Raw genomic sequence first — 26,552 nt, 5'->3', positions numbered from 1 at the left:
ACTCACACCCAGTGGGACGTCGGTGACAGTGACAATGATGACTATGATGTAGATGGCCTGGGAGCTGTGGACGCGCACAGGAGAGGTTGTGTTGGCGACCCCCGGGGGAAGCAGACCAGCTCGTTAGTGCAGGCCTCGTTTTATGGTGACAAAGTGTGTTGACGTGCGCGGATGGACATTTCTGAACACTTTTAATGTACCGTCAGTTCCAGGATCAAACAAAAAGCTTTATCTAGTGTGCAGGCCATGTTTTACCTAACGTTCCAACTGTTAAAGTCTGTAAAATTGTTAATTATTTTTGACAAATAACGTAACCTGAAAGTGAGGCACGTCGTCTATGGGCCTCACTTTTTAACGTTTGTAGTGCTCGCATTAACTTTTTAACTATTTTAGCTGTCATTAAAGGCCTACTGAAACCCACTACTACCGACCGCGTACTCTGATAGTTTATATATCAATGATGAAATCTTAACAATGCAACACATGCCGGTTTAGTTTACTAAATTGCACTTTTAAATTTTGCGTGGAAGTATCATGTTAAAACGTTGCGGTATGATGACGCGTGCCCGTGACGTCATTCATTGTAGAGGACATCTTGTTCCAGCACCGTTCCCAGCTATAAGTCATCTGTTTTCAACGCATAATTCCACAGTATTATGGACATCTGTGTTGCTGAATCTTTTGCAATTTGTTCAATGAATAATGGAGACGTCAAAGAAGAAAGCTGTAGGTGGGAAGCGGTGTATTGCGGCCGCCTTTAGCAACACAAACATAACCATTGTTTATATTCCCAAAAGATGATGGTGAAGCTTTACTATGGAACAGAGCGTTCAAGCGAACACGGTTGGATTGGACCACATACACAAAGTACAGTGTATTATGCAGCAATCATTTTGAAATGTTCGTGTTTTGAAGAGGGTCCCTTGCGAAGGGCAGAGATGGGCACCGTCGACTGGTGCTGAAGAAAGGTGCGGGGCCGACCTTCAGGTTGTACAGGTACGACCATATAATCTCACTAAAACACAAGTAACACAATAAGCAGATAAGGGATTTTCCAGAAGGATCCTAGTAAATTTGTCTAATAACATCTGAATCGCTCCCACTGTATAGTCTTTTTTTTTTTTCTGTTTCACTTTTTAACGTTTGTAGTGCTCGCTTTCACTTTCTAACTATTTTAGCGGTCGTAAAAGTGTTTAAAAAAAGGTTATTGACAAATAACGTAACGTGAAAGTGAGTCACGTCGTTAATGTGCCTCACCTCTTTCACTTTTTAACGTTTGTAGTGCTTGCTTTAACTTTTTAACTATTTTAGCTGTCATTAAAGTGTATAAAAAAAGGTTATTGACAAATATGACGTGACGTGAAAGTGAGTCACGTCGTTAATGTGCCTCACCTGTTTCACTTTTTAACGTTTGTAGTGATCGCTGTCACTTTCTAACTATTTTAGCTGTCATAAAAGTGTATAAAAAAAAGTTACTGACAAATATGATATAACGTGAAAGTGAGGCACGTCGTCAATGTGCCTCACCTGTTTCACTTTTTAACGTTTGTAGTGCTCGCCTTCACTTTCTAACTATTTTAGCGGCTATAAAAGTGTTTGAAAAAAAAAAGGTTATTGACAAATAACGTAACATGAAAGTGAGTCACATTGTTAATGTGGCGAGCTGATTCTCTTTCACGTTACGTCATATTTGTCAATAACCTTTTTTACACACTTTAATGACAGGTGAAAGTGAGTCACGTCGTTAATGTGCCTCACCTGTTTCACTTTTTAACGTTTGTAGTGATCGCTGTCACTTTCTAACTATTTTACCTGTCATTAAAGTGTGTAAAAAAGGTTATTGACAAATATGACGTAACGTGAAAGAGAATCAGGTTGCCAATGTGCCTCACCTGTTTCACTTTTTATTATTTGTAGTGCTTGCCTTCACTTATTTATTTTAGTTGTCATAAAAGTGTATTAGAAAGGTTATCAACAAATAGCGTAACGTGAAAGTGAATCACGTCGTTAGTGTGCCTCACCTGTTTCACTTTTTAAGGTTTGTAGTGCTCGCCTTTACTTTTTAGCTATTTTAGCTGTCATCAAAGTATATAAAAACATGTTATTAACAAATAATGTAACGTGAAAGTGATTCATGTCGTTAATGTGCCTCACCTCTTTCACTTTTTAACGTTTGTAGTGCTCGCTTTAACTTTTTTAACTATTTTAGCTGTCATTAAAGTGTATAAAAACATGTTATTGACAAATAATGTAACGTGAAAGTGAGTCACATTATTTATGTGCCTCACCTGTTTCACTTTTTAACGTTTGTAGTGCTCGCCTTCAATTTTTAAACTATTTTAGCTGTCATAAAAGTGTATAAAAAAGGTTATTGACAAATATGACGTAACGTTAAAGTGAGTCACGTCGTTAATGTGCCTCACCTGTTTCACTTTTAACGTTTGTAGTGATCCCTGTCACTTTCTAACAATTTTAGCTGTCATAAAAGTATATAAAAAAAGGTTACTGACAAATATGACGTAATGTGGAAGTGAGGCACGTCGTCAATGTGCCTCACCTGTTTCACTTTTTAACGTTTGTAGTGCTCGCCTTCACTTTCTAACTATTTTAGCGGTCATAAAAGTGTTTAAAAAAATATATATTATTGACAAATAACACAACATGAAAGTGAGTCACGTTGTTAATGTGCCTCACCTGTTTCACTTTTTAACGTTTGTAGTGATCGCTTTAACTTTTTAACTATTTTAGCTGTCATTAAAGTGTATAAAAAAAGGTTATTGACAAATATGACGTGACGTGAAAGTGAGTCACGTCGTTAATGTGCCTCACCTGTTTCACTTTTTAACGTTTGTAGTGATCGCTGTCACTTTCTAACTATTTTAGCTGTCATAAAAGTGTATAAAAAAAAGTTACTGACAAATATGATATAACGTGAAAGTGAGGCACGTCGTCAATGTGCCTCACCTGTTTCACTTTTTAACGTTTGTAGTGCTCGCCTTCACTTTCTAACTATTTTAGCGGCTATAAAAGTGTTTGAAAAAAAAAAGGTTATTGACAAATAACGTAACATGAAAGTGAGTCACATTGTTAATGTGGCGAGCTGATTCTCTTTCACGTTACGTCATATTTGTCAATAACCTTTTTTACACACTTTAATGACAGGTGAAAGTGAGTCACGTCGTTAATGTGCCTCACCTGTTTCACTTTTTAACGTTTGTAGTGATCGCTGTCACTTTCTAACTATTTTACCTGTCATTAAAGTGTGTAAAAAAGGTTATTGACAAATATGACGTAACGTGAAAGAGAATCAGGTTGCCAATGTGCCTCACCTGTTTCACTTTTTATTATTTGTAGTGCTTGCCTTCACTTATTTATTTTAGTTGTCATAAAAGTGTATTAGAAAGGTTATCAACAAATAGCGTAACGTGAAAGTGAATCACGTCGTTAGTGTGCCTCACCTGTTTCACTTTTTAATGTTTGTAGTGCTCGCCTTTACTTTTTAGCTATTTTAGCTGTCATCAAAGTATATAAAAACATGTTATTAACAAATAATGTAACGTGAAAGTGATTCATGCCGTTAATGTGCCTCACCTCTTTCACTTTTTAACGTTTGTAGTGCTCGCTTTAACTTTTTTAACTATGTTAGCTGTCATTAAAGTGTATAAAAACATGTTATTGACAAATAATGTAACGTGAAAGTGAGTCACATTATTTATGTGCCTCACCTGTTTCACTTTTTAACGTTTGTAGTGCTCGCCTTCAATTTTTAAACTATTTTAGCTGTCATAAAAGTGTACAAAAAAGGTTATTGACAAATATGACGTAACGTTAAAGTGAGTCACGTCGTTAATGTGCCTCACCTGTTTCACTTTTAACGTTTGTAGTGATCCCTGTCACTTTCTAACAATTTTAGCTGTCATAAAAGTATATAAAAAAAGGTTACTGACAAATATGACGTAATGTGGAAGTGAGGCACGTCGTCAATGTGCCTCACCTGTTTCACTTTTTAACGTTTGTAGTGCTCGCCTTCACTTTCTAACTATTTTAGCGGTCATAAAAGTGTTTAAAAAAATATATATTATTGACAAATAACATAACATGAAAGTGAGTCACGTTGTTAATGTGCCTCACCTGTTTCACTTTTTAACGTTTGTAGTGATCGCTGTCACTTTCTAACAATTTTCGCTGTCATCAAAGTATATAAAACATGTTATTGACAAATAATGTAACGTGAAAGTGAGTCATGTCGTTAATGTGCCTCATCTGTTTCACTTTTTAATGTTTGTAGAGCTCGCCTTTACTTTTTAGCTATTTTAGCTGTCATCAAAGTATTTAAAACATGTTATTGAAAAATAATGTAACGTGAAAGTGAGTCATGTCTTTAATGTGACAAATATGACGTAACGTGAAAGGGAATCAGGTCGCCAATGTCCCTAACTTGTTTCACTTTTTATCGTTTGTAGTGTTTGCCTTTACTTATTTGTTATTTTTGTTGACATAAAAGTGTATTAGAAAGGTCATCAAAAAATAACGTAACGTGAAAGTGAGTTACGTCGTTACTGTGCCTCACCTGTTTCACTTTTTAATGTTTGTAGTGCTCGATTTCACTTTTTAACATTTTAAGCTATCATAAAAGTGAATAAAAAAGGTTCAGAATCGATTTTTGATTCAAACAGAATCTCATAAGGTATTATTTGGTAAAAAAAATTATAATAAAACTTTTTAATGATAAGATTTGATCCGATTCCCTCTCCTCAGGTGAAGATTCAATCCAGAATCGATTCTTAAAGGCCTACTGAAATGAGATTTTCTTATTTAAACCGGGATAGCAGGTCCATTCTATGTGTCATACTTGATCATTTCGCGATATTGCCATATTTTTGCTGAAAGGATTTAGTAGAGAACATCCATGATAAAGCCCTGCCTCTACCGGAAGTCGCAGATGATGACGTCACACGTGTGGGGGTTCCCCACATATTCACATTATTTTTAATGGGAGCTTCCAACAAAAAGTGCTATTCGGACCGAGAAAACGACAATTTCCCCATTAATTTGAGCGAGGATGAAAGATTCGTGTTTGAGGATATTGATAGCGACGGACTAGAAAAAAAAAAAAAAGATTAAAAAAAAAAGTTTAAAAAAAAAACGCAATTGCATTGGGACGGATTCCGATGTTTTTAGAGACATTAAAAAAAGGTCAAAAACTGTTTACAGTAAAGTCGTACCGACAAATATGGCGTAACGTGAGTCACGTGGTCAATGTGCCTCACCTGTTTCACGTTTTAACGTTTGTAGCGCTCGCCTTCACTATTTTAGCTCTCATGTAAGTGTAAAAAGAAGTTAGCTGCTGTTCAGAGTAAAAAATAAACATCTTTTTATTGACAGATGACGTAACGTGAAGGTGATTTGGGATGTTGATGTTTCACTTTTTAACATTCGCCGCACTTGTTTTCAAACGTCCAGCGGTAAAAAGAAGTGACAAGTGCAGTTTATGTGTCGGTCACAAGTCGTCGTCATGACGATGACGTCCAAAGGCCTCACGCCGCGGGCACGAACAAGTGGCGAAGAGGAAGTGGTGTCGAAAAGCAGAAGTGAAAGCAGCAACAGGAAGCGCGACAGGAAGTTTGAGCTTGCGCTGTGTTGACCAAATATGGTTCTTTGCACAGTGACAGGAAGTTCCTTGTTGGCTTTGAGTTCGCCACATGTGTGACTTGCATGACATCGCACACTCGCCTCTATTTACTGCTTATCTGACTGCCAGGAGGGACAATAAGGGCCCCTGACACACACACACACACACACACACACACACACACACACACACACACACACACACGCGCATTCCTGCTGGTCTGGTACGTGAGTTCCAGCAGTGAAGGACATTGTCTTTGCTAAAACTCGTGAAGGTCATTGACGGACGTGGCCACGCCCACCATCACATGTCCTCAGGTCATGCGTCCATGGTCCCTCCTCACTGACCGTCTGTCCTCCTCTACCCTGCAGCCTCCTCTCATCCAGGCCATCTTCAGCGCCGACCCCGAGGACATACGAATACTCATATGCAAGTCTGAAGACATCAACGCTCTGGTGAGGACGCGTCTCGCTGCTCCTCAAGACGTACGAGGACACGCCTCTTTAAGGCCGCATCCTCGCTCATTGACCCATCGACACCAAGTAGACTTATTAAATTAGAAATTTGCCCACAGATGTGCAGTAATAGGTCTTTTAAATGATAACAAAATATTGCTTTGAGGCACAAAAATGTTCAATTTGGCCACAGACGTGCAATAATAGTTCTTTAAATAATAACAAAATATTACTTTGAGGCACACAATTTTTTACATTTTGGCCACAAGAGTGCAATAATAGTTTTTACAATTATAACAAAACATGACTTTGAGGCACAAAAATGTTAAATTTGGCCAAAAAAGTGCAATAATAGTTTTTTAAATGAGAAGAAAATATGACTTTGAGGCACAAAAATGTTCAGTTGGGCAACAAAAGTGCAATTATAGTTATTTAAATGATAACAAAATATGACTTTGAGGCACAAAAATGATCAATTTGGCCACAGAAGTGCAATAGGTATTTTAGTGATAACAAAAAATTCAATTGAGGCACAACAATTATAAATTTGGCCACAAAAGTGCAATGATAGTTCTTAAAATGATAACAAGACATGACTTTGAGGCACAAAAATGATCAATTTGGCTACAAAAGTGCAATAATAGGTCTTAAAATGATAACAAAATATTACTTTGAGGCACAAACATTTTCAATTTTTGTGCAATAATAGTTCTTAAAATTATAGCAAAACATGACTTTGAGGCACAAAAATGATAAATTTGGCCACAAGAGTGCAATAATAGTTCTTAAAGTTATAACAAAATATTACTTTGAGACACAAAAATTATAAATTTGGCCACAAAAGTGCAATAATAGTTCTTAAAATGATAAGACATGACTTTGAGGCACAAAAATGATAAATTTGGCTACAAAAGTGCAATAATAGGTCTTAAAATGATAACAAAATATTACTTTGAGGCACAAACATTTTCAATTAGTCCACAAAAGTTCAATAGTAGTTTTTACAATGATAACAAAACATGACTTTGAGGCACAACAATTTTCAATTTGGCCAAAAAAGTGCAATAATAGTTCTTTAAATGCTAAGAAAATATGACTTTGAGGCACAAAAATGTTCAATTGGGCAACAAAAGTGAAATTATAGTTATTTAAATAACAAAATATGACTGAGGCACAAAAATGATAAATTTGGCCACAAAAGTGCAATAATAGTTTTTAAAAGGATAACAAGACATGACTTTGAGGCACAAAAATGATAAATTTGGCTACAAAAGGGCAATAATAGGTCTTAAAATGATAACAAAATATTACTTTCAGGCACAAACATTTTCAATTTGTCCACAAAAGTGCAATAATAGTTCTTAAAATTATAACAAAACATGACTTTGAGGCACAAACATGATAACTTTGGCCGCAGAAGTGCAATAATAGGTCTTAAAATGATAACAAAATATTACTTTGAGGCACAAACATTTTCAATTTTTGTGCAATAATAGTTCTTAAAATTATAACAAAACATTTCTTTGAGGCACAAACATTATACATTTGGCCACAAAAGTGCAATAATAGTTCTTAAAATGATAAGACATGACTTTGAGGCACAAAAATGATAAATTTGGCTACAAAAGTGCAATAATAGGTCTTAAAATGATAACAAAATATTACTTTGAGGCACAGACATTTTCAATTAGTCCACAAAAGTTCAAAAGTAGTTTTTACAATGATAACAAAACATGACTTTGAGGCACAAAAATGTTCAATTTGGCCATAAAAGTGCAATAATAGTTCTTTAAATGCTTAGAAAATATGACTTTGAGGCACAAAAATGTTCAGTTGGGCAACAAAAGTGAAATTATAGTTATTTAAATAACAAAATATGACTGAGGCACAAAAATTTTAAATTTGGCCACAAAAGTGCAATAATAGTTTTTAAAATGATAACAAGACATGACTTTGAGGCACAAAAATGATAAATTTGGCTACAAAAGGGCAATAATAGGTCTTAAAATGATAACAAAATATTACTTTGAGGCACAAACATTTTCAATTTGTCCACAAAAGTGCAATAATAGTTCTTAAAATTATAACAAAACATGACTTTGAGGCACAAACATGATAAATTTGGCCGCAGAAGTGCAATAATAGTTCTTAAAATGATAACAAAATATTACTTTGAGGCACAAAAATGTTCAATTTGTCGACAAAAGTGCAATAATAATAGTTCTTTAAATGATAGAAAAAAACATGACTTTGAGGGACAAATATTATCAATTTGGCCACAAAAGTGCAATAATAGTTCATCAAAAGATAACAAAATATTACTTTGATGCACAAAAATGATAAAGTTGGACACAAAAGTGCAATAATAGATTTTTAAATGATGACAACTGATTTTTAGGCACAAAAATGATCAACTTAGCCACAAAAATGATGGAAATACAAGAGTTTTTGACAGAAAGTAAAAAAATACTATACATTGTTGCAAAAACATATTTTTGTCACAAAAATGTCACATTTGGCCACATAAGTACATTATCTGTCCATAAAAATACAATATTGAACAAGAAAAAGTTATATTGTGGCATAAAATTGCTACACATTTTCACTAAAAGTATATGTTTTGACACCAAGGTGAACATGTTTCCCATAAAATTCTAGCAAAAACATAATTTGTGGCAAAAAAGTGCTATACTTTGTAATAGATAACAATAACATTGTTTTTTGTAACAAACTGTCGGTCATATTTGGCTAGAAACGTGAAATATTTAACTGTACGAATGTAACAGTTGACAACAAATATAACATTTTTTATCACAAAATGTTTTTAAATCTTTGCCATTGAAATGCAACAGTTGATGGCAAATAAGTATTTGTTGTCGCAATAAATGGCATATTTGGCAAAAAAGCTGCTGTATTTTGTACATAAAAAGGCAACAATTGACGACAAAAATTATAATTTGTCACATAAATGGCATATTTGGCCTAAAAACGCAACAACTGACAACAAAAACAGTATATTTTGTCAGAAAAAATATTTTTGGCCAGACACCTGCCGTATGTACATAAAATGTAAACATTGACAAAAACATTATCCATCCATCCATTTACTACCGCTTATTCCCTTTTGGAGTCGCGGGGGGCGCTGCCGCCTATCTCAGCTACAATCGGGCGGAAGGCGGGGTACACCCTGGACAAGTCGCCACCTCATCACAGGACAAAAACATTATTTGTCACAAAAATGTCATATTTGGCGAGAAACATGCTGTATTAAAATGCAACTTTTTGTCACAAAAACATTCATATTTTATTAGAAACCTGTAATGTTTGTCCATATAAATGTAACAGTTTCCAACGAAAGTGCTAGTTTTTGGCACAAAAATGTCACATTTGGCCAGAAATCTGCAGTATTTGGCCGTAGAAATGTGACAGTTCAATAGAAAATTGCAATTTTTGTCACAAAATATCATAATGGCCCAGAAATGTACTCTATTGCTTCATCAAAACAGTTGACAACAGGAGTACTGTTTTTTGTAACCTAAACCTGCTGTATTTGAAACATCAGTCTTCACAAAAATGTAATATTTGGCCAGAAACCTTCTGTTTGTCCTTAAAAATGCAACAGTTGACAAGAAAAATGCAATTTTTTTGTCACAAAGATTTCATGGCCAGAACCCTGCTGTAGTTTTCTACAAAAAGGCAACATTTGACAACAAAAACATTTTTTTCCTAATCACAAAAAAATCATGTTTGACCATAAAAATGCAACAGCTAAAAAAAAAAAAAAAATTTTTTTTCCACAAGAAATTTTATATTTGGCCAGAAAGTTGCAATGTGTTTACGTAAAAATACAAACATTGACTTAAAAAACATTATTTGTCACAAAAATGTCAGATTTTCCCAGAAACCTGCTCTTCTAAAAAAGCCGCAGTTGACAATGAAAGTGCTATTTTTTGTCACAAAAATGTCATATTTGGTCTTAAACCTGCAGTTATTGTCCATACAATTGAAACAATTGGTCATATTTTGCCAGAAGTCTGCAGTATTTGTCTGTAGAAATGTGACAGTTGACTGGGAAAATGCAATTTTTTCACAAAAAAAATTATATTTTGCCAGAAGTCTGCAGTATTTGTCTGTAGAAATGTGACAGTTGACTAGAAAAACGCAATTTTTGTCAAAAAATATCATGATTGCCCAGAAATCTGCCCAATTTTTCCTTAAAAATACACTAGTTGGCAACAAAAATGCAATTTTTTTGTCTCAAATGTCATTATTGGCCAGAAACTTTCAATACTTGTTTGTAAGAATGCAACAGGTGAAAAATATATTTTGTCACAAAAATGTCATATTGGGACATTAAAATGCAACAGTTAAAAATATAAACACTATTCTTTGTCACAAAAAAATCATAATGGACATAACACCTGCTGTATTTGTATACAAAAAGGCAACGATTGACAACAAAAAACAATTTTGTTATCACAAGAAATGTCATATTTGGCCAGAAACCTGCAGTATGTGTACATAAAAATGCCAAAAATTGACATCAAAAATATTATTAGTCACAAAAATGTCAGATTTGCCCAGAAAACTGCTCTTCTAAAAATGCCACAGTTGACAATGAAATTGCTATTTTGGTCCCATAAATGTCATATTTGGCATTAAACCTGAAGTTATTGTCCATACAATTGCAACAGTTGACAAAATTATATTTTTTTCCACAAAAATGTAATTATTGGCCAGAAACTTTCACTATTTGTTTGTAGGAATGCAACAGGTGACAGCATAAATATTATATTTTGTCACAAAAAATGTCATATTGGGACATCAAAATGCAACAGTTGAAAACAAAAACGCTATTCTTTGTCACAAAAAAAATCATATGTGATAATAAACATGTATTTGTCTACAAAAAGGCAACAGTTGACAACAAAAGTGCTGGGGTTTTTTGTCACCAAAAATTAAATTTTGCCAGGAAACCTGCTGTATTTGTCCTTAAAAATTCAACAGTTGACAACAGACGTGCTATTTCTTGCCACAAAAAAATCATATTTGGCCTGAAACCTATAGTATTTATCTACAAAAAGGCAACAGTTTGCAACAAAAACTGCTGTATTTGTACATAAAATATTAAAATTGACATCAAAAACATTATTTGTCACAAAAATGTCATATTTGGCCAGCTCTCTTGAACTTGGAATAATTGACAACAATAGTGCTATTTTTGGTCACAATTTTTTTTGCTGCAGTGTTCGATTATGACAATGCTGTTTTTTGTCACAAAAATGCAACATGGCTTCATGTGCTGCCATGAAAGACAACAATAGAATAAAAGAATAGAAAAAAACAGTGGAGGTGACATCACTGTTAGCTATCTGCTAACTCTCCTGGTTTATCTGGGAGGAATCTGGTGGAATAATACTGTAATAATAATAATAATATAAATAATAGTGTAATGATACTAATATTGTAATGATAATAATAATGTAGTACTACTAATAATAATAGTGTACTAATAATAATGATAATAATATTAATAATAGTGTAATGATAATTACAGTGTACAACTGTCAATAATAATAATAGTGTAATAATAATAAAGTAATAGTGTAATACTAATAATGAAAATAATAATAGTGTAATAATAATGATAATAGCATAATGATAATAGCGTAATAATAATTGTAATAGTTCAATAATAATAATATTATGAATAATGATAATAATGTTATTAGTAATAGTGTAGTAATTATAATAATAAGGATGATGGTAATAATAGTCTAATAATAATTATAATAGAGTAATAATATATGATCATAATAATAGTGTAATAATAATAATAATGTAATGATAATGATCTAATGATGACCGTGTAATAATAATAATAATGATAATAGTAATAATAGCGTAACAATAATAATAAAGATGATAATAGTAATAATAGCGTAATAATAATAATAATGATGATAATAATAATAATAATGATAATAGTAATAATAGCGTAATAATAATAATAATGATGATGATGATAATAATAGTGTAATAATGTAAAATATGAATAACAACAGTCTTCATAAACTTCCTGCCCAAGGATGCTGAGAAGCGCACTCCGCTCCATGCGGCCGCCTTCCTGGACGATGCCGACATCACTGAACTCCTCATCCTCTCTGGTGACAAACCTTTTCTTTTGTTGACTTCCACCCGTAACCCACCTGACCACTCCCCTTTTCTCTCTACTCTTCCCCACGCCCCCACCTGTGCAGGCGCCCGGGTCAACGCCAAAGACAACATGTGGCTCACCCCCCTCCACCGGGCCGTGGCGTCCCGCAGCGAGGTGAGCTATCGCCGCCGTCGAGGACCTGCCTCGTAGCGAGGAACAGGTGCAACCGGTCGGGGCGGCGACGTGGCGTCTGTGCTCGTAGGCCTGCGGAATTAAAACAGGAAGGGTGAAAGAAATGAACGGATTAGTTAATTAACCGCTAGCTTGGCTATGTGAAACATTTAGGCTCCACCCACCAGGCACAACTTCGCCATTTCTTGACACATTTCAACAATTTTTCTCAGTGATTCTAGAACAGTGGTTCTTAACCTTGGGGAAGGGACCGAACTCCACCAGTTTCATATGCGCATTCACCGAACTTTTCTTTAGTGAAAAATAAAATGATTTTTTTTTTTAATTCAAGAGTAAGTTATGTTTTTTTACTGGTGCACAAAAATTAACCGTGCATGAGTATCACCTTGTTCAAAGAACAAAACCAACACAGTGCATGAACGCACAACAAATTACACACCTGCAAATCAGATGGAAATTAGAGGGAACATTGTTTGGGGGTATCCATAATATGCCGATAGGGAGAAGTTTTTATTTTTACGATGAGTTGGGTGTGCCTTGACCTCCGCGGCCGACTCACCGAATCCCAAGGGTTTGATCGAACCCAGGTTAAGAACCACTGTTCTAAGTAATAAATACTTATTTTAGAGTTATTTGGTTAGGGTTAATGTTAGAGGGTAAGGGTTATAATAAGGCCATGTCGAATAAGGCATTAATAAGTACTTAATAATGACTAGTTAAGAGCCAATATGTTACTAATTAGCATGTTAATAAGCAACTATTTAATGGTGAATATGTCCCCCATACTAAAGTGTTACCGTGTTTTTTTTTACTGGTGCACAAAATGAACCTTGCATGAACATCACCTTGTTCAAACAACAAAACCAACACAGTGCATAAACTCACAACAAAATACCCACCTGCAAATCAGTCAGCTGTTGCCGTATCCCTAATACGCCGACAGGGAGAAGTTTGTATTTACACGATGAGTCTGGTGTGTTTTGATCTCCTCCGAACCCCTAAAGCCGACTTACCGAACCCCAGGGTTCGATCGAACCCAGGTTAAGAACCACTGATCTAGAACCTTCTCCCTGGGCTTAAGTTTGTAAACAACACTTTTGTCAATGTGTAGTGTCGTTTACTTTGAGCATTCTAACCTTCCGTTATCTGATGTGGCGCGGGGAATGCAACGAGGCTAACTTGACCTCCCTTCTAGCGTGTTTGGAATAGTTGGTGGATTGTGACCATTGTTTCCAACACAACGCGCCTTACAGGAGGCCGTGCGAGTGCTGATCCGCCACTCGGCCGACGTCAACGCCCGCGACAAAAACTGGCAGACGCCGCTGCACGTGGCCGCCGCCAACAACGCGCTGCGCTGCGCCGAAGTCCTCATCCCCATGCTGAGCAGCGTCAACGTGTCGGACCGCGGCGGGCGCACCGCCCTGCACCACGCCGCCCTCAATGGCCACACGGAGGTACTGCGGCACACCTGCCCTCTCACCTCCCTGCTTTTGTTGTCCTTGATCAGCAGAGCAGGCGTGGATGCTAACGTCTTTTGTCTCGCAATGAAAGGCGGCAAGCGAGAAGCTGTGTCATTAAAACACGATGAATGCGACACCTGACGTGTGTGCGTGTGTGTGTGTGTGTGTGTGTGTGTGTGTGTGTGTGTGTGTGTGTGTGTGTTAGATGGTCAATCTTCTCCTCGCCAAAGGAGCCAACATCAACGCTTTCGACAAGAAGGATGGGCGGGCGCTGCACTGGGCCGCCTTTATGGGTAGGACTATACATTAGGTAGACCCCCCGACAGGATAACAAATTATGAATTTTAGGCAGAAAAATAATAAATTTTGCCACAAAAACACATAAATATTTCTTTAAATGATAACAAAATATTACTTTGAGGCACAAAAATTATAAATTTGGCCACAAAAGTGCAATAATAGTTATGTAAATGATAACAAAATATTACTTTTAGGCACAAAAATTTGGACACAAAAATGCATTATTAGTTCTTTGAATGATAACAAAATATTACTTTGAGGCACAACAATGATACATTTGGCCACAAAACTGCAATAATAGTTATTTAAATGATAACTAAATATTAATTTTAGGCACAAAAATTATCAATTTGGACACAAAAATGCAATAATAGTAGTTCTTTAAATGCTAACAAAATATTACTTTTAGGCACATAAATGAGAAATTTGGACACAAGTGCAATAATAGTTCTTTAAATGATAACAAATTATTATTTTAAGGCACAAAAATAATCAATTTGTCCACAAACATTCAATAATAGTTCTTTAATTGATAACAAAATATTGCTTTTAGGCACACAAATGTGAAATCTGGACACAAAAGTTCTTTAAAAAATAACAAAATATTAGTTTTAGGAATAAAACATTGAAATTTGGCCACAAAAGTGCAATAATAGTTCTTTAAATAACAAAATATTACTTTTAGGAATGAAAATTTGAAATTTGTCCACAAAAGTGCAATTAAAATAGTTCTTTAAATGATAACAAAATATTGCTTTTAGTCACACAAATGTGAAATTTGGACACAAAAGTTGTTTAAATGCTAACAAAATATTACTTTTAGGAATAAAACATTGAAATTTGGCCACAAAAGTGCAATAATAGTTCTTTAAATAACAAAATATTACTTTTAGGAATGAAAATTTGAAATTTGTCCACAAAAGTGCAATAAAAATAGTTCTTTAAATGATAACAAAGTATTACTTTTAGGCACAAGAATGATCAATTTGTACACAAAAATGCAGTAATAGTTCTTTAAACGATAACAAAATATTACTTTCAGTCACACAAATGAGAAATTTGGACACAAGTGCAATGATAGTTCTTTAAATGATAACAAAATATTACTTTTAGGCATACAAATTTGAAATTTGGCCACAAAAGTGCAATAATAGTTCTTTACAAAAACAAATTATTACTTTTAGGCACAAAAATAATACATTTGTCCACAAACGTGCAATAATAGTTCTTTAAATGATAACAAAATACTACTTTAAGGTTCAACAAATTATCAATATTAACACAAAAACAGCAATAATAGTTCTTTAAATGATAACAAAATATTACTTTTAGGCACACAAATGAGAAATTTGGACACAAAATTTCTTTAAATGATAACAAAATATTATTTTTAGAAATACAAATTTGAAATTTGGCCACAAAAGTGCAATAATAGTTCTTTAACAAATTATTACTTTTAGGCACAAAAATAATCAATTTGTCCACAAAAGTGCAATAATACTTCTTTAAATGATAACAAAATACTACTTTTAGTTACACAATTTATCAATTTGAACACAAAAAATCAATAATAGTTTTTTAAATGATAACAAAATACTACTTTTAGGCACACAAATGAGAAATTTGGACACAAAAGTTATTTAAATGATAACAAAATATTACTTTTAGGCATAAGAATTAGAACTATGGCCACAAAGGTGCAATAATAGTTCTTAAAATGACAAATTATTACTTTTAGGCACAAAAATAATCAATTTGTCTACAAAAGTGCAATAATAGTTATTTAAATGATTACAAAATATTACTTTTAGGGACAGATACATTTGGACACAAAAGTGATTGGTCCATTGACATACAAAAGTTATTGAGAGGAACTTAAAAAAGGCTACACATTTCATTTTTTCACAAAAATGAAATAATTGGTGGTGCGTTATCTTTCCATAAAAATACAATATTGAACAAGAAAAAGTTAGAATGTGGCATAAAAATGCTATACTTTTTTCACAAAAAGTCTATACTTTGTCACAAAAATCATACATTTGGCCATAAAGGTCAAACTGTTTCCTATAAAATTCTAGCAAAAACATAATTTGTGGCACAAAAAGTGCTCTACTTAAAAATGGATGCACATTTTTTTGTCACAAAAATGGCCTAAAGAACGCAACACTTTACAACAAAAACACTATTTTCTGTCACAAAACTTCTTTTTAGTACATTAAATGCAAACATTTACAAAAACATTATTCGTCACAAAAATGTCATATTTGGCCAGAAATCCGTAAAGCTCGCCAATTAGCTCCCAATTATCCATCCAGGATGATAATACATAGTATATTGCAGTACCACCTCAGAAACTACCTGGCTCTCCATGTACCACCATAAAGAGCAACACAGAAATACAGTAGCGTAGTAGGCCTAAGCGCTCATTAAGTCGAGGCAGACGTTTTATTTAACAAGTATATTTAATATAATAATAATAAAATATTAACACTGTTTGAATATAGGAAAATAAACACTACTTTAATCGAGTGATTCTTTGGTGTACCACTAGATGTGTATTGCATATTAATAGTGCGCCCCCTGCAGGTCACTTGGATGTGGTGTGCCTGCTGGTGAGCCAGGGGGCGGAGATAAGCTGCAAGGACAAGCGAGGCTACACCCCCCTGCACACGGCGGCCTCTAGTGGACAGATAGCGGTGGTGAAGCACCTGCTCCACCTAGCGGTGGAGGTCAGGACTCTTTCGACTTTTTAACCGCCCTCTTGGGTTCCGCCGGACCATCGAGGTAACTGCTGGAATGGTTTTGTTCCCGCGGCGACAGATCGACGAGTCCAACGCCTTCGGGAACACGGCGCTCCACGTGGCGTGTTTCAACGGGCAGGACGCGGTGGTGAGCGAGCTGATCGACTACGGCGCCAACGTCAGCCAGGCCAACAACAAAGGCTTCACGCCGCTCCACTTTTCCGCTGCCTCCACGCATGGAGCGCTCTGTCTGGAGGTCCTGGTCAACAACGGCGCCGACGTCAACGTGCAGGTGGGCTGTGCTGACACCATGTGAACATAGATAAAATATTTCTACATTTAAACAAGTATTTTTATGATATAGTAGTGAAGTGAAGTGAATTATATTTATATAGCGCTTTCCTCTAGTGACTCAAGCGCTTTACACAGTGAAACCCAATATCTAAGTTACATTTAAACCAGTGTGGGTGGCACTGGGCGCAGGTGGGTAAAGTGTCTTGCCCATGGACACAGTGGCAGTGACTAGGATGGCGGAAGCGGGAATCGAACCTGGAACCCTGAATTTGCTGGCACGGCCTCTCGACCAACCGAGCTATGCTGCCCCATGTGTATATACAGTAGTATATACATGACTTTGTTATTACAAAGGTATAGACGTGCGTGTCCAATTTAAAGGAAATGGTAGGTTGTCTTCTAATGGATTTATTACAATTTTTCCAAATTGGGTAAAGTTTGCTGTGGTCTGGAACAACATGGCAAACAACTATCAGAAATTAAATGTAGCCAATTTTACATGCAGACATGCAAATATGAATTAAATACATACAGTACCTAAAGAAAATTAAATGACCTCTAATTTACTTACAATGGAGGCATAATGATGCAATATGTACATACAGTAAGCCGAAATAGCATGTTAGCATTGATTAGCTTGCAGTCATGCTGTGACCAAATATGCCTGATTAGCACACCAACAAGTCAATAACATCAACAAAGCTCACCTTTGTGCATGCACACACAGTATAAAATGCTTGGTGGACAAAATGAGACCAGAAATGAGTGGCATAAAACACGTCTTTCTGTGGCAGCGTCGGAGAAAGTTATATCTGTAAACCAACTGTTGCGTCACAGTCCACACAACTACGGCAAGTTCAAGGACTGACAAAATTAGTAGGACAAAATGGCGTTCGCCAAAAACGCTCATCAGTGAAGCATACAGAAACTATAATAAAACAAAATATACACCCCCCTCCTCATCTTAACCTAACTCAGTGGCCAAGTGGTTATAGTGTCCGGCCTAGCGATTGGTAGGTTGTGAGTTCAAACCTCGGCCGAGTCATACCACAGACTACAAAAATTCGGACCCTGTACCTTCCCTGCTTGGCACTCAGCATCAAGGGTTGGAATTGGGGGTTAAATCACCAAAAATGATTCCCGGGCGCAGCCACCGCTGCTGCTCACTGCTCCCCTCACCTCCCAGGGGGTGATCAAGGGTGATGGGTCAAATGCAGGGAATAATTTTGCCACACCTACTGGGTGTGTGCCTATCATTTGTACTTTGACTTTAACTTTTGACTTTAATCTTCCATTTTTGAAAACGCCCCAGGGAGCCACTGGGACGGCGCTAAAGAGCTGCATGCCGACCCCCCTGCTTTGATTGATTGAAACTTTTATTAGTAGATTGCACAGTACAGTACATATTCCGTACAATTGACCACTAAATGGTAACACCCCAATAAGTTTTTCAACTTGTTTAAAGGCCTGCTGAAATGAGATTTTCTTATTTAAACGGGGATAGCAGGTCCATTCTATGTGTCGTACTTAATTTTTTTTCGATATCGCCATATTTTTGCCGAAAGGATTTAGTAGAGAACATCCACGATAAAGTTCGCAACTGGAGAAAAGCCCTGCCTCTACCGGAAGTCGCAGAAGATGACGTCACATGTTGATGGCTCCTCACATATTCACATTGATTTTAATGGGAGCCTCCAACAAAAACAGCTATTCGGACCGAGAATACGACAATTTCCCCATTAATTTGAGCAAGGATGAAAGATTCGTGTTTGAGGATATTGATAGCGACGGAATAGAAAAAAAAAAAAAAAAACGCGACTGCAATTGCGTTGCATTGAGATGGATTCATATGTTTTTGGAGACATTTACTAGGATAATTCTGGGAAATCCCTTATCTTTCTATTGTGTTGCTAGTGTTTTAGTGAGTTTAACTGTACCTGATAGTCAGAAGTGTACGCCCACGGCCGGGTGTTGACGCGCAGTGTCTTGGGGAAGTCGACGGCAGCTGTACGGGAGGTGCAAGCTCAGCTGTTATCCGGTAAGTGCCAACTTTTTAACTCCAATTTTCTCACCGAAACCTGCTGGTTGACAAGTGGTCGGGATCCATGTCCGCTGTGATCCATGGTAAAGTTTCAACTCCGTGAATTTTAAACAAGGAATCACAGTGTTTGTGTGGCTAAAGGCTAAAGCTTCCCAACCCCATTGTTCTACTTTGACTTCTCCAATATTATTGAACAAATTGCAAAAGATTCAGTAACATAGATGTCCAAAGTATTGTGTAATTATGCCGTTAAGGGAGATGACTTTTAGCTGTGTGTGTGTGCAGCGCTCATATTCATAACAGCCCGTTACGCCACGCGTATATGTCATCATTACGCAATGTTTTCAAGAAAAAAGTCCCGGGAAATTTAAAATTGCAATTTAGTAAACTAAACCGGCCGTATTGGCATGTGTTGCAATGTTAATATTTCATCACTGATGTATAAACTATCAGACTGCGTGGTGGGTAGTAGTGGGTTTCAGTAGGCCTTTAAGTCGGGGTCCACGTAAATCAATTCATGGTAGGTGATTAAGTTTACTTGTGTTCCCTTTTTCCCCATATTTCTGCACAACAACTCAGATTTGGTAACACTGGCAAGCAGTAAAGAATATGAAGTGATTTTTGGTCCAGAACATATTTTGCTTTATTCATTATTGATGTATTTATTGCCATTTTGTTGTATATTTTTACGAGATGTCCAGTTTACTTTGTCATCTATTATTTCACCCTATCTTTGCTTTCTTTTACTCTTTCGATGTCCATCTGTTTGTAATTGTGTAGTTGTAATATGTAATTATCTTGTACTCTTACCAAATTTGCATTATTTTAGTTTTACAGAGATAAAAAATAGTCTGTTTTAGTCCAATCATCTGTCTTATTTATTTATTCATTCATTATTAGTATTAGCTTCTTTCTGAACAAAACGCAAAATGTTTACCTTGCAGAAGATGTTGTAATAGGTGGATCTCCAGTGTTGTTTGCGAACCGTCACTTCCCGTAATTGTCTTCTTTCTGGGTTGTGTGGAAAGCCATGTAAGAACTTTCCACAATTCGCGCAGGTGTAGTAGCCCCACGCTGCAAAACAGGGCATTTTTACGCCTCAAGAAACTAATGAGGTAGCGCCGCAAACACAGAGCAGTAGCTCAAATTTAGTAGCAGTCATGGCGCCCTGTGGTCACGTGAGTGCCTTTTGACCAATCATTGAGGAGATCTCCTGAAACCGAGTTGGCCATACCCTCTTTATACACCACTCTGTGACAATATCCCCCTCTAGTGGCTAATTGTATGCATTTTTTTAAAATTATTCTTCCAACAACGTTAAATACGTTTTCATTTTTGGTAACGCAAGTAAAGTTTAGTTCTTGGACCAGCGTGTGAAAGCTAATAATTTTCTGTTATTTCCCGCTGCAAGCATGTTCTCATTGCACATATTTCTCACAGCTGTGCGCCGAATTTGACGTAATTATCGCCAAACGAGTCGACCTATTTTTTTTAATTTTTAGAACGTATTGTTTTGTCCTTGCAGAGTCGAGACGGAAAGAGTCCTCTGCACATGACGGCCGTCCACGGGCGTTTCACTCGCTCTCAGACTCTCATCCAGAACGGTGAGACTCCTCCATGTTTTTCTACATTTCGTGCGGGGGTAGTGATCTAATTCCGACATTTTTTAGTACACAGAACACAGGTCATGGTTTTGACCGGATCATGTTGAAATTTGGTGTGTTTGTAACAGAACTAGAGATATCCAGGTGGGACAAAATGTTTACGTCTATGCTCACTTTTGACAAAGTTATGCCGTTTTTTGTATTAAGAAGACTGTATCATATACATTTTGAGGACTTTCATGTGTTGTTATATCCCTGTTGAGGCGGACACACTGGATTTGTAGTCTGACATTTCTTGTGCACAGAACATTTATTCGAATCACTGTAAAATTCGGCATGTTTATAACAGTGGTTGAGATCTTGACATTAGCCGAAAATGTTATCGCCACATTACATTTAAAAAATCCTTTTCTACACGTTGCCTGGTGGGCCTGGTGAGACTCTTCCCGGTGTTATTATATTCCATATGAGGTTGCTACACTAGATTCATAGTCCGACATTTCTTGTGCGCAGACCACAGATTGCAATGTTGTTGAGATCACATTGAAATTTGGCGTGTTTGTGTTAGTAGTTGAGATGACAACGTGGGCCAAACCTGGTATCTCCACATTTATTTTTGACAAAGTTATAACATTTTGTATGCGTTTGTATTATATAACAACATTCGTACTACTTAAGTACATTTTAAATTGGGTTTTGTTTAAATAACGTACATGAGCCGAAAATGGGTTTATGTTCAATTTACATTAAGTAAGAAATATTTTTGTTGAATGTTTGTTGTTTTGATACATCTCACTGGGTCGCATACGCTAGATTCATAGTACCACATTTTTTTGTGTGCAGAACACAGACCACAGTTTTTTTTCGGATTACTCTAAAATTTGGCATGTCTATAACTGTTGTAGAGCTCTCAACGTGGGCCAAATTTTTTATCTCTACAATAATTATTTCAATGCAATTGTTTTATGTAACAACTTTTATACAATGTATACACATTTGAAATTGGATAACATGGAAGTATATGGGCTAAAAAAAAAATTCTACCATAACAATGACTTTAAAACAAGTTTCTTGTTGAACTTTTGTGGTTAATACATCCCGTTGGGTTGCATGAACCAGATTTGTTGCCTGACATTTTTTTGTGCGCTGAACAGAAGTCACAGCTTCTTTCAGATTACTTTCAAATTTTGCGTGTTTGTAAAAGTAGTGGAAATCTCAACGTGGGACAAAAATGTTTTCTCTACAATAATTATTATAATGGGAGTGTTTTATCTAACAAATTTTATACTATGTATACACATTTCAAATTGGATTACATAGAAGTTTATGGGCTAAAAAATGTCTTTGTTCAATTACAATGACTTTACAAAGTATTTTTGTCGAACTTTTGTGGTCACCGTATTTTTCGGAGTATAAGTCGCACCGGAGTATAAGCCGCACCTGCCGAAAATGCATAAAAAAGAAGGAAAAAAACATATATACGTCGCACTGGAGTATAGGTCGCATTTTGGGGGGAAATTTATTAGATAAAATCCAACAAGAACAGACATTTGAAAGGCAATTTAAAATAACCAATTGAGAAGGTGCCTGGTATGTTAACATAACATATTATGGTAAGAGTCATTCAAATAACTTTAACATATAGAACATGCTATACCTTTACCAAACAATCTGTCACTCCTGATCGCTAAATCCCATGAAGTCTTCGTTTTCGGTTTCGCTTCTAAACAATTCTGCCAACTCCAAAGGAAGATAATGCGCCGCTTCCTCCTCTATCGGTACATCGCTTACGTCAGAGTCATCGTCAGGTGCAGTTCCAATTATTCCAGCCTTTCTGAATCCGGACAGGATGGTTTCGGTTGTCACTGAAGCTCAGGATTTGTCGATCCATCCGATGACATCCAGAAAAGTTGCATGGCGCATTCTCCCGGTTGCCGTGAAGCTGTGCTCTCCTTCCATCATCCACTGCTCCCACAGGCTGCGCAGGACTGCCTTAAAGCTCCTATTCACGGAGATGTCATTTTTGTTCAGCCCTTTGTTTTTATAAGTTACCGCCAATGTACCGTAGCAGGTAGCGTCTTCTTTCCCACAATGCATTTCTGCCATGACCCGCCTCCGCCGAATTTCCATTGGTTGACGTGTGTGTGTGACGATTGCTGACATCCGGCTAGTCTTATACGTGAATGAGATGAATAATATTTGATATTTTACGGTAATATGTTAATAATTTCACACACGAGTCGCTCCGGAGTATACGTCGCACCCCCGGCCAAACTATAAAAAAAACTGCGACTTATATTCCGAAAAATACGGTAATACATCCCGTTGGGTCGCAAACGCCAGATTCGTAGTCCAACATTTTTTTTGTGCGCAGTACAGAAGTCACTGTTTCTTTTGGATTACTTTCAAATTTAGCGTGTCTGTAAAAGCACTGGAGATCTCAACGTGGGCCAAAAATGGTACTTCTATGTAAATTTTTGACAACAGTATGACATTCCAGGCGGCGAGATCGACAGTGTGGACAAGGACGGTAACACGCCGCTCCACATCGCTGCACGCTATGGCCACGAGCTCCTGATCAACACGCTCATCACCAGCGGGGCCGACTGCACCAGGTACGTGTGTCAAACTCCGACAGCGGCAACATGTCCACGGCCTTTAATGTTCCGTGTTCTTGTAAAGGCGAGGCGTCCACGGCATGTTCCCTCTGCACATGGCGGCTTTGAACGCTCACTCGGACTGCTGCCGCAAGCTGCTCTCCTCAGGTAACTCGCATCGAAAGTACATTAACATCCTATAGGGTTACTTATAATGGATATGATTGATTTTTAACGGTAAACCTCAGATGCCGTGCAAAAGTGGCTCTGAACACATTTGAAACTATGGTCCGCCAGCGTCTTCAGTTTGGCCCGAAAATATTACAAGCTTATTTAACAAGGGACCTGATCCAACTTAGTTAGAAATTACTGACAAGCATAGTTGCTGCATGCTGCAGCCATCTTGTGGATAAAGTGACGGATTTAGGTTAATGACCTATCTGGGTTGGCCCTGCGATGAGGTAGCAACTTGTCCAGGGTCTACGCCACCTTCCGCCCGAGTGCAGCTGGGATGGGCTCTGGCGCCCCTCACGACCCTAAGGGGGACAAGCGGAAGAAAATGGATGGATGGACCACAAATTGTTTACTATCCATCCATTTCCTACCGTTGGTCCCTTTTAAATAAAGGTAAAAAGAACAAGATATATGACCCAATCCAAACGACCTTTCTCACTCGTGGCGCAAATAAACGAACACAAAACGCCAACACACATGGTCACATGCAACACAATCTGCGCACTGAACGATGTGGGTATTATAAAAAAATGTCCCATCACACCAAAATATTCAAAATTATACTCAATGAAATCCCCTACAATGCATGATGGGAAAAATACAAAACACTCTCGCCACACCTACCCATGCTTGGCGCATTTTAGCTGCTTGATATTTCTGATAGATTACAAAACTTTCTGATTGATGACCAAACTTTAAAAAGGTCGTCACGGAAGTTAACAAGGTAGTAGTCAAACTTTCACATGCTCTTAATATCCAATTATACTAATAAAATGTGTGTATGTATATATGTGTATGTATATATATGTGTGTGCATGTCTATATACTGTATATATATGTGCGTGTGTATGTATGTATATCTATATACGGTGGAGCAGAATGTGTGTGCCTCACAATAAGAAGGTCCTTGGTTCGGATAACACTTGTGTGCATATATATATATATATATATATATATATATATATATATATATATATATATATATATATATATATATATATATATATATATATATATATATATATATATATCCCATATATATATATATATATATATATATATATATATGGGACGGCGTGGGGGAGTAGCCGTGCGCAACCCGAGTGTCCCTGGTTCAATTCCCACCTAGTACTAACTTCGTCACGTCCGTTGTGTCCTGACCAAGACACTTCACCCTTGCTCCTGATGGGTGCTGGTTGGCGCCTTGCATGGCAACTCCCTCCATCAGTGTGTGAATGTGTGTGTGAATGGGTAAATGTGGAAGTAGTGTCAAAGCGCTTTGAGTACCTTGAAGGTAGAAAAGCGCTAAACAAGTACAACCCATTTATCATTTATATGTGTATGTGTGTATGTGTATATATATGTGTGTGTGTGTATATATATATGTATGTATATATATATATATGTATATATATATATATATGTATGTATGTTATATATGTGTGTATATTATATATGTGTGTATATTATATATGTGTGTATTTTTGTATATATTATATATGTATACATAATATATGTATATTATATATAATATACATTCTATATGTGTATATATATATATGTGTATGTATGTATATATATATGTGTATGTATATATATATATCTATCCATCCATTTTCTACCGCTTATTCCCTTTTGGGGTCGCGGGGGGGGCTGGCGCCTATCTCAGCTACATTAAAAAGTTTGGACACCCCTGATATAAGCGCTATCATCATCATACCAATACATCGTTTTAGTTTCATCACTAGCATTGCAGAAAAAGTCAGATGTTTTGTCAGCATTAAGTGTTCACGCTTATAAAAATAATAATACATCCATCCTCAATGCGTTGCACGTTTTGTTCTTGTTTGCAAACTGTGATGCTAACACGTTCGTTAAGTGTTTGTGTTTACTTGTCTCTTATACCTATTTATGTGTCCACTAACCCATTTCCTGCCCTCCCCGCACTAACCCCTGTCTCTCTCTCTCTTCACCCCCACCCACCTGCCCCCACTCCCTGTCTCTCTCTCTCTCGTCATTCGTCCGCCCATCCTGCCCTCTGTCTTCCTGCACTGCCCTCTTCAGGCCGGAGGTTTAGCATAATGTGTAACGATTCGGTCCTGTGTGCAGGCTTCCAGATCGACACCCCCGACAGTCAGGGGAGGACCTGCCTGCACGCCGCCGCTGCCGGAGGGTGAGCGCCATGTTGGATAAAGTGACAAAAAAAACAAACAGCACGCTTTCTAGCAGCTCTTTCTTAATATTGGAAGTGGTTAAATTTGCACAATTGTCATGATCTTGAACAGAGTTTTTGTGGAACGAAAACTTGAAATGCAAGCCGCAGCCTATCTTAGCCCCGCCCCTTCCTATGTGATAAACATGCTGCATGCTTAATTTGTCATGTGACGCTGGCGTTTGTGCGCAGCAACGTGGAGTGCGTCAAGTTGCTGCTGACGAGCGGCGGCGACCACAACAGGCGGGACAACTGTGGCAGGTAAGCTACGCCGCGGTTGTCAGCGCATTGCGCAACATTAGGAGTAAAAAAAAACATTTTTTGGTTTTTGGGTTCCTTACTCTCTTCCTCAGGACTTCGCTCCACTATGCCGCCGCCAGCCGGCACTACCAGTGTCTGGAGACCCTGGTGGCGTGCGGGACCGCCATTAATGCCACTGACAAGTGGGGGCGCTCTGCTTTGCACTACGCCGCAGCGTCCGACCTGGACCGAAGGTGAAAGGCCGGGGCAGTACATGCTAGTTCCAAAATACCGTAAATATATGCTAACTGTTGTCGAATCATGAGGCGCACAGGAAATCATGATTTTGGAGTACATGAGAAAGTGGACAGTAACATTAAGAAGCGTCGCTGA

At 37.0% G+C, this 26,552-nt stretch overlaps 1 protein-coding gene across 3 annotated transcripts in view; it reads left to right on the top strand.

Moving 5' to 3' along the window:
• ankrd44 (ankyrin repeat domain 44) overlaps window positions 1-26,552 on the top strand; it is a 59,147-nt gene that overhangs the window by 9,581 nt on the left and 23,014 nt on the right. For 2 of the 3 annotated variants that reach the window (XM_061879598.1, XM_061879601.1), the window contains exons 2-15: window positions 916-996; window positions 6,004-6,087; window positions 12,176-12,254; window positions 12,348-12,418; window positions 13,690-13,890; window positions 14,102-14,189; window positions 16,783-16,925; window positions 17,017-17,229; window positions 20,798-20,876; window positions 23,377-23,491; window positions 23,559-23,641; window positions 25,817-25,880; window positions 26,112-26,180; window positions 26,273-26,413. In XM_061879598.1, the coding sequence (XP_061735582.1) occupies window positions 916-996; window positions 6,004-6,087; window positions 12,176-12,254; window positions 12,348-12,418; window positions 13,690-13,890; window positions 14,102-14,189; window positions 16,783-16,925; window positions 17,017-17,229; window positions 20,798-20,876; window positions 23,377-23,491; window positions 23,559-23,641; window positions 25,817-25,880; window positions 26,112-26,180; window positions 26,273-26,413 (1,511 nt within the window). The remainder of the gene's footprint in view (window positions 1-915; window positions 997-6,003; window positions 6,088-12,175; window positions 12,255-12,347; window positions 12,419-13,689; window positions 13,891-14,101; window positions 14,190-16,782; window positions 16,926-17,016; window positions 17,230-20,797; window positions 20,877-23,376; window positions 23,492-23,558; window positions 23,642-25,816; window positions 25,881-26,111; window positions 26,181-26,272; window positions 26,414-26,552) is intronic. The other variant, XM_061879599.1, reaches the window with a different exon arrangement.

The sequence above is a fragment of the Nerophis ophidion genome, linkage group LG19, assembly GCF_033978795.1.
Source record: "Nerophis ophidion isolate RoL-2023_Sa linkage group LG19, RoL_Noph_v1.0, whole genome shotgun sequence".
Lineage (NCBI taxonomy): Eukaryota > Metazoa > Chordata > Actinopteri > Syngnathiformes > Syngnathidae > Nerophis > Nerophis ophidion.
Note: the sequence above shows the minus strand (reverse complement) of the source record. Positions and strands in the feature narration are given on the sequence as shown.